The sequence below is a fragment of the Gasterosteus aculeatus genome, chromosome 21 (genome assembly GCF_964276395.1).
Source record: "Gasterosteus aculeatus chromosome 21, fGasAcu3.hap1.1, whole genome shotgun sequence".
NCBI lineage: Eukaryota > Metazoa > Chordata > Actinopteri > Perciformes > Gasterosteidae > Gasterosteus > Gasterosteus aculeatus.
Window position 1 is genome coordinate 20,369,857 of NC_135708.1, and position 8,476 is coordinate 20,378,332.

General features: G+C 45.6%; 2 protein-coding genes across 11 annotated transcripts in view; both read left to right on the plus strand.

Moving 5' to 3' along the window:
* Window positions 1-647: 647 nt before the first annotated feature.
* Window positions 648-6,329, plus strand: pdha1b (pyruvate dehydrogenase E1 subunit alpha 1b). 9 transcript variants are annotated; one of them, XM_078096264.1, is made up of 13 exons: window positions 674-824; window positions 1,392-1,412; window positions 1,990-2,130; window positions 2,812-2,877; window positions 2,953-3,126; window positions 3,211-3,337; window positions 3,432-3,523; window positions 3,814-3,906; window positions 3,987-4,142; window positions 4,444-4,515; window positions 4,623-4,690; window positions 4,962-5,070; window positions 5,276-6,329. In XM_078096264.1, the coding sequence occupies exons 1-13, from the start codon at window positions 765-767 to the stop codon at window positions 5,438-5,440; spliced, it is 1,344 nt and encodes a 447-aa protein (XP_077952390.1). In that variant the 5' UTR covers window positions 674-764; the 3' UTR covers window positions 5,441-6,329. The 9 variants fall into 9 exon arrangements, with proteins under 9 accessions (XP_077952395.1, XP_077952394.1, XP_077952389.1 ...); XM_078096270.1 differs by having other exon boundaries at window positions 690-824; window positions 1,990-2,248; XM_078096271.1 differs by having other exon boundaries at window positions 812-999; window positions 1,990-2,248.
* A 936-nt stretch (window positions 6,330-7,265) lies between these two features.
* rps6ka3b (ribosomal protein S6 kinase, polypeptide 3b) overlaps window positions 7,266-8,476 on the plus strand; it is a 20,710-nt gene continuing 19,499 nt past the window's right edge. Inside the window, exon 1 of one of the 2 annotated variants that reach the window (XM_078096273.1) lies at window positions 7,266-7,875. In XM_078096273.1, coding sequence (XP_077952399.1) covers window positions 7,813-7,875 — 63 coding nt within the window. In that variant the 5' untranslated portion in view covers window positions 7,266-7,812. The remainder of the gene's footprint in view (window positions 7,876-8,476) is intronic. The other variant, XM_078096274.1, reaches the window with a different exon arrangement.

The following is an 8,476-nucleotide window of genomic DNA, read 5'->3' on the forward strand; positions in this document are numbered from 1 at the left end:
TGTCTTTGCTTTCAATTTGTTTGAGCGTTTGTGGTTTTGTTTGACTTAAACCTCGGCGGTAGCCTCTGCGGGCTTAATCCCTCTCAATGTAATGGTGACGTGGGGGGTTACTTGGGTCCTATTTAGGACATCTTTTTAACGCTTTTTTTAAACCGGAAGATATTCATTTTATTTTTTTTCTTAATTAGTCATTCTACAATGTTAGATAAATGTATTTATTTTACATATATATTATTTATTATTGAGTCACTTTTGGGCCCAGATAGTTTCACGTGTGCTATCAAAATAATAGATGAATGCAGTGTTTTTCCTCATTTTAATATTAATTTAAAACGTTTGTAGAAAGCAAATTAAGCTTAGTGAATATAAATACAAAACATAAAAAAAACATATCTCTTTAAAAAGACTACGTTAAAACTGAAATATTTTGTGAACAAAATTACTTTTTTACTAATTTGCCTAATTTCTTATTTTTTAAACGGGTTGCTTTAATGAGTCAATTAAATGAACACAACCGTCTTCAACATTTCATGTTGTATAATTGGAATGGAGTCGTTCCTTTCATCTTTGTATTATAAGCTGATACTGATGATTTATTTGATTGAATTTCCAACCCTCTATATAAACCGCTAGGAACCAACGTTCAATGTGGCCGCTGTTCACCCGGCGTTATTCCGCACGCGGACACCAGCACGGCGCTATCACTTAGCTGCGTCTAACTTCCGCTCTGCTAATCCCTCCCGGGCGGGTCGTCGCTGAGTAGCATGCAAAACATGTTGACCATTATCTCCAACGCGCTGTGCAGGATCGCGGGCCGGAACGTGGTGAGCGGGTCGCTTCGTGTCTTGGCGGGCGGCTAACGGGAGCTAGCTCGGTGTTTAGCTCGGCTAGTAGGGGCTGACCTTGTGAGCGGGTAGCGTGTTAGCCACAGGCGGCTAGCGCCACTCTGGCTCTGCGCTCCGCGTGCTGCGCGTCTTATTTGTGTTTATTTGCCGATCGGTAAGTAGCTAAAGTGGTACTTTTTAACGAACGGAGGCTCAACCCCGTCCTTCACTTTTGTCTCTGCGCATCTTTATTTAATTTAGTCTGGTCGTGCAGCTTTTTACGGATTTAGATTATTTCTTTTACAGTTGTGAATTTCTAGGTCAGTTAAAACTCATCAGTGCACCGGAAACGGCATGTCTGTGTTTCCGGGGCAACAGAGATCCTGCAGCCCGTTCAGAACCAATCCGACAACTGGTGTTTTTATAAATAATATGGACCGTTAATCAAACGACCCGGCGTGTGGCTTTAGGATCCTTCGCTCTCATTCACACAGCAGTCCGTTCATTGCTTACTTCTCTCCCTCCTCCCTTCTCTCCTCCTCCCCTCCTCCCTCCTCCCCCCCGTAGGGAGCCCAAACAGTGTCCGAGGTAAGCAGATCAACGTTTACTGTCTCAATCATTTAATTATGTTATAATAAAAAAGTCGTAAGCTACAACAAAAATAATAAATCCGCATTTTTTTTTAAAACAAGTTTGTTGTCTTTGAGATTTAATTAAAATAAAATATAATATACACCGTCTTTAATTTAACAATTTATTCTCCATCGAGCCCAGTGTTGTTTTTTTGTTTTTTTTGTATTCAAACAATCCTGGAAAAGTCTGACGAAACAAAATAGGACGAGTGAGAATTTTATCAAACCATGAAGCCCCAAAAATATTGAGTTTCCTATAAAATGAGGGAATTGTTTAAAATGAATGTCCATTAAAATGGTTAAGAACACCGTTTTCTAACAGTCCATAAACTTTAAAGGTTCCTATCTTATTTTTTGACATAGTGTGTAAAAGGATTTTAGAAAGTTAAGTAAAGATGGATGCTGCTGTTCTTTTATCCATCAGAGGTCCCCCAAGGACTCTGTCTCTCGTCCATGCCGTTGTCCCCGTTAGTCTCTGCTGAGCCGCTCTGCCTCTGCTCTGCTCTGATTGGTCGGCTCCTTTTGTTCCCCAGTTGCTGGTCGACCTGTCAGAGTACGTCAATGTAACGTCGTCGCCACCGGCAACGCCCGCCTCGGCGCAGACGAGGCGCCAGCCGCCCGAACCACCGCCACCAGTCTGTGCGCCGTTAGATAGAGACCAGGCAGACAGACCAGTAAGACCTGGGGACGCGTCCCGTGTTCGTCTCCACTAACGGCTGCTTCTGAACCAAGAAAACCCCCAAAACAAACCGCGACCACGTGATGTTGAGACAGGAAACGATCATCACAAACGTGTGACTCTTTTTAAGCTTCCATGGATTTAACTTTAACTAACTAACCGATATTAAATTAAAAAAACAGGTCTGCAGCAAACTCATTTAATTCCTTCTCTGCAAATGTAATGAAACAACCAGAACATGTTTATACTCAAACTGCAGTTCAACAATTCATCTCAATTTTAACACGGCAATATTTGTCAAATCATTTTAAATGAAATGCTGTGATGCAGCAGATAATAATCTAATTCTAGAGTTGTGGAAACCTGCCAGCATGTCCTCCAATGAGAATAACTACGTTAAATACGCCAAAATGATCTCAATTATTTAGTTGTTCCCTCACATTTCTGCTCGCTCTTATTTATTTCTGTTAAATATATATTTTCTTCCTCCAGAACCAGTTTGTTTTGAATTAATAACCCCCACCACCCACCCACGCTGTAGTAGACTGTTCCAGGGTGACCCCCCCCCCCCCCCCCCTCCGTCACCTATTTGCCCGCTAACACCTGCTGTGAAGAGGACGTCCTGTTTATTCTGCTTTGTTCTTTGTAGTTTATTGTTGTTGTTCTTTGTCCCCAGGGGGGCCGAGTCGTTGTGTCTCGCTCATTCGCCGACTTCAACTCTACGGCGACCTTTGACATCAAGGTGAGTCGGATTGACCTCCTGTTCTACCGTGTGCGTTGGTCTGCTGAATGCAGCTGTTGACCATGTGTCTGGTAGAAATGCGACGTGCACCGCCTGGAGGAGGCGCCCCCGCTGAAGGCGGAGCTGACCCGGGATCAGGGCCTGCAGTACTACCGCGTCATGCAGACGGTGAGGCGCATGGAGCTGAAAGCTGATCAGCTGTACAAGCAGAAGATCATCCGAGGCTTCTGCCACCTGTACGACGGACAGGTGTGCCCTCTATTCACACTCCATTCATTCGGGTTCGCCGTGTTTTACGGGGCCCTTCGCGGTAACGTCCTTCTCCTCCCACAGGAAGCGTGCGCGGTGGGCATCGAGGCCGCCATCAACCCCACGGACCACCTGATCACCGCCTACCGCGCCCATGGCTACACCTACACCCGCGGCATCTCCGTCAAGCAGATCCTGGCCGAGCTCACGGGTGAGCGGCGACGAGTTCGGGACCGAGCGGCGACGAGTCGTCAGTTTTCAGTCAGTTTTCAGTCCGTATTAAGTGCGTTTTCTCCCCCCCTCAGGGCGTAGAGGGGGCGTGGCCAAAGGGAAGGGCGGCTCGATGCACATGTACGCGCCGCATTTCTACGGAGGAAACGGGATCGTTGGCGCACAAGTAAACGCTTTCTCTCCCAGCAGACTCCATTCTCATGAGCAGTGATTTCTGTCTTCGTTGCTGCCTCCATCAGTTAGTTACTTTGTCATTGTGTGACTTTCATGTTTCAAAGGATTAGTTTGGATTAACTAACCGATGGCGGCAGCAGTAGAGGAGCAGCTCCTGATCTGAGAGGTAAAGTCACTGCTCTGTGATTGGAGTCGTAAGACGTCTGATAAGATCCTCCTATAAACACCGTAGCTCTACACCATTAAAGAGGAGTTTGTTTGTGTGTTGTTGTTTGTTGTCAGGTGCCGCTTGGCGCCGGCATCGCTCTGGCCTGCCAGTACCAAGGCAACAACCAGGTGTGCGTCTCGCTCTACGGAGACGGGGCGGCCAATCAGGTAAGCTTCCCACCAGGTCTTAACAAAGAAACCCACATTACATGGATACTCTCCTAACCCCCCCCCCCTGATCCCACCAGGGCCAGCTGTTTGAGTCCTTCAACATGGCCGCCCTCTGGAAGCTGCCGTGCGTCTTCATCTGCGAGAACAACAAGTACGGGATGGGCACGTCTGTGGAGAGGGCTTCAGCCAGCACCGACTACTACAAGAGGGGAGACTACATACCGGGCCTCCGGGTGAGACACACACACACACACACACACACCAGGTCTTGGGCGGTAGCTGCAGTGTGTCTGTACGCTGCAGCTGGCCCGTATGAACCGACACTATGACGGGAGGAGGCTGGACCTCCGTCCCGGCAGCTGCAGGTGTGAGCATTCATTCAGCTGTCTGATGCTCATGTATGATGCTGCAAACATCCTTCATACGTGCACGCGTGTTTGGTTTGTGGTTTAATGGATGCTTTGTTTGCACCAACCCAGAAGGGGATTACAATCTTGTGCGTGTTATTAATGTTTGTGTGACCCTGTCTCCCAGGTGGACGGGATGGACGTCCTGTGTGTCCGAGAGGCCACCAGGTTTGCTGCAGAGCATTGCAGGTCTGGAAAGGTGTGTGAGATCCTTTAAACGTTGATCCGACTCTGTAGACGTGTGTGTGTGTGTGTGTGTAAAGCTGCCTGACGGCTGTGAGGAATCACCGCTTGTGTGTTTTTTAGGGTCCCATTATAATGGAGCTGCAGACTTACCGTTACCATGGACACAGCATGAGTGACCCGGGCGTCAGGTGAGCTCCTGAATACCGGCGTCCTGTTCTACGCTTCTCTGCTTTCTCACTTTCATTTTAATATTTGAATAATTGGTGTATTTAGTTATAAAGTCTGGAGCTCTGTTGACGATGCGTTTTAAGATCAATAAACATTAAAAACTGGTTGGTGTATGAAGGGAAATTAATCAATGACGGGCATTAAAGTCTTTAATAGACTAATATTAAACGGTTAAGTGACAATAATGCTATTTGTTTGACTTCCTTGTGGCTGTGACGTCACTTCCTGTAGTTACCGCACGCGGGACGAGATCCAGGAAGTGCGCAGTAAGAGCGACCCCATCACCATGCTGAAGGAGCGCATGCTCAGCAACAACATGGCGTCAGTGGAGGAGTTCAAGGTACACACACACACACACACGCACACACACGTTATCTCTAAAAGTACTTCAGATACTAGGATTGACTGACTTGCTGTATTTAGACGCTTGTAAGTCTTTCCAGCAGAGTCCTGTTCCATGATGTCCTCCAAGTGAGGATTGTGTTTGGCTTTGATCTTGAAGTGATGCGCGTAGTATTAATATCACCTCCTCCCTCCTCCGCCAGGAGATCGACGTGGCGATCCGTAAGGAGGTGGAGGAGGCGGCTCAGTACGCCACCTCCGACCCGGAGCCGCCGCTGGGCGAGCTGTGCAACCACATCTTCAGCAACGACTCGCCGCTGGAGGTCCGGGGCATCAACCCCTGGGTGAAGCTCAAGTCCGTCAGCTAGAGACACACACACACACATGGGCCTCCGTCACCGACGCCCTGACCTCTAACAAGAAATGACATTCTCCATTTCTAGACGATTCTGCATCCTAACTGGATGTTGACCTGAAACCTTGTTATTTATTTATAGTTTTATATAGAAATATATGTTATTTATGTTTGTTATTGTCCTCGTGCTGCTGCAGGGATCTTTCAGGCTGCTTCTCATGCGCACAAAACTTTATTCCCCAACATTCTGTCTTTGTTTTATATTCCTCCTCATTAGAAGGATATTTAGCAACTTTTAAATGTTGTGATTCTGCTCTATGAAATATATTCTCCTTTCCAGCCAGCAGTCATTTTTAGACAAACTACGACTAATATTTTGAGTTCTTCTTAAAACGCTCACTTGTTGTTCTCAGATCTTCTTTGTTTAGTTGAAATGATTTTTGCAGGAAGTGTAAAGCAGCTGAAAATACACCACTAGTCATGTAAAAGTACATTTACTCTACACGAGGACAAGTGTGAGGTACTTTACTGTTTAACTTTCTACTTCACTCCATGTCTGCACTTTTCAAATTGATACAAAGTCTTATCAATAAATCACCTGATGCATTTTTGCACACTATAAACCCTGCAAGTACAATAAATACGTAGGACTCATTATGCAGCCTGTATATTTATATAATAGTATTTGTTGATGCTGACCTTGTATGGTGTGTATTTGTACCTGTATTTACTTTGAGTTTAATGCACCAGAATAGTTTTTGGTTATTAAGACGCCTGTTGAGCAGTGTGTCAAATCCTTGAAGTATTTAACTTTCAGTAATTGTATCGTTCAGAAATATCTCATGCGAAGCGTTAAATCTTGTTTGTTGAACTGAGTGACTAAAATAAAGAGTGAAGATCAATACTGTGAGTCTCTTCGTCTCATGGTGCTTTGTACTGGACAGCCAAGTACTTTACTGTACTACATTTAAGAGATGGCTATTGTACTTGTACTGCTTTCTTCAGTTTTGAAGTTTTGAAACTTTAATTAAAATCTATAAAATAATCGTTTGCAACTTCAAATTACACAGCATCTCAAATCATTGCAGCAATGACGTGAACTTTTTACTTTGACTGATTATACTTCTGTAACACCGACCACTAGATGTCACTGACAGCCCGAGAAACCAGCTGTGACATCACATCTGCTGCCATGGCAACCGGACATCACACAAGTGTCACTGATGATTCATTGGCAGTGGACTAAAATCCCCCCCGTGGCATCGTCGGTAAACTGGTTACTAGAAGTGATCCATTTGTCTTGTAGAGCTGACGTGTGACTTGTCATAGTTGACCTGTGACCCGTTGGTCTTGACTCGGGACTCCTGACATGTGACTTGTTCCTCTGCTCAAAGGGAGAAATGGAGGATTATTTGTCCTGGTTCGTCTCTTCAGTTCCTCCTGAATGAATCAAAGACATCAGGCTCATTAAACACTGCGGATTTTAATACATTAAGAATAAATATTAAATAAATAAAACATTACTTGGGTGAAAACAGAGTGTGTGTGTGTATATATATATATATGTGTATATATATATATGTGTATACAGTATATATATATGTATATATATATATATATATATATATATATATATAATGCTCATTGTTAATTATAACGTGTTATTCATCCGTTCGGGTGAAGTTGGAACAAGTCAAAGTTTATTTGACTCGTTATCTAAGGACTCCGCCCCCTGGTGACGCATCCGTGACGCAGCGGTCTGACGGACAGGTAAGCCGACACCGGCCGCCATATTGGGAAACAGCCGGAAGTGAGAGAGAGAGACAGACAGAGAGAGAGAGAGTGAGACAGAGAGAGGGAGAGAGAGAGCGAGAGAGAGAGAGAGAGAGAGAGAGAGAGAGAGAGAGTGAGACAGAGAGAGGGAGAGAGAGAGAGCGAGAGAGAGAGAGAGAGAGAGAGAGAGAGAGAGAGAGTGAGGGAGAGAGAGTGAGGGAGAGAGAGTGAGGGAGAGAGGGGGAAGGAAGGAAGGTGGGGAGGGAGAGTTTCCGAAAAGAAGGCCGTCCCCCCGCTGCGCGTGCTCGTCTCCGGACCGAGGGGCGGTCTCTCTGCGCGGCACCGCTCCAGAGCCAGAAGGTGTTTGGCTCGGCTCGGCTCGGCTCGGTCGTTCGGGGGGGGGGGGAAAGGTCTCCGAGGGCGGTTTGGTTTCACTCGGGGGGCGAGCGGGGGGGGAGGAGGAGCGCGAGGCAGAAGAAGAACTACCTTGAAAAAAAGACCGGAATAATTTAGCAGAAGAAGAGACGAGGAAGAAGGAAGTGTGCCGGCCGAAGGGAGGAAACAGGAATCAAGGAAGTCAAGGGATCAAGGAAGTGTGAAGGAGAGGAGAAGATGCCGCTGGCTCAGCTGGCCGATCCCTGGCAGAAGATGCCTCTGGGGGGGACGACGGGAGAGGTGAGAGACCACCGCCAGGTACTCAGGTACTCAGGTAGAAGTACTCAGGTAGAAGTACTCAGGTGTTCCGTCTCACCGTGGGACTGTGAGTGTCCCAACAGAGGAGGTCCACCTCAGAGGCCCCGTTAGATTGCGATTAAATACACTATAAAGTAACTACTAGATGTTTATTCTAGTCTTAAAGCGGCTGTAAGGTGCCACATTAAGTACAAATAAATTACGCAGTTCCTTAAGACACTTTTAAATCAAGGCTTAATACGTCATAAGTCACTATTAGATTATCGTATTCTTCTCTGAGCGCTCGGATGCCAAATCAGATTGAATACACTATAAAGGCTTATGATAGACCTTCAATTAGATTAAAATACACCGAGAAGCTGCATATCTCACTTTACTGTGACTATTATACTCAAAAAGCTCCTGTACGCGCTACAAATTACATTATGATCATAAAAAAGCACTTAAATAATCACTACAAGTCACTTTGGGGATTCTAGTTATTTACGCCTTTTTGTGGGTGTCTTTTATTTAGTTTGTGTATTTATTCCACAGGAACAAGATAGAAACGGAAGTTGAAGCTTGAAGTGCAAATAAGTTTATA

Bases quoted from the DNA above. Each gene is read 5' to 3' on its own strand.
- pdha1b (XM_078096263.1), top strand. From the start codon at position 765: ATGCAAAACATGTTGACCATTATCTCCAACGCGCTGTGCAGGATCGCG. The intron at 1,413-1,989 runs GTAAGCAGATCA...TTTGTTCCCCAG, and splicing joins GAGCCCAAACAGTGTCCGAG to TTGCTGGTCGACCTGTCAGA. The intron at 4,691-4,961 runs GTGAGCTCCTGA...CACTTCCTGTAG, and splicing joins ATGAGTGACCCGGGCGTCAG to TTACCGCACGCGGGACGAGA.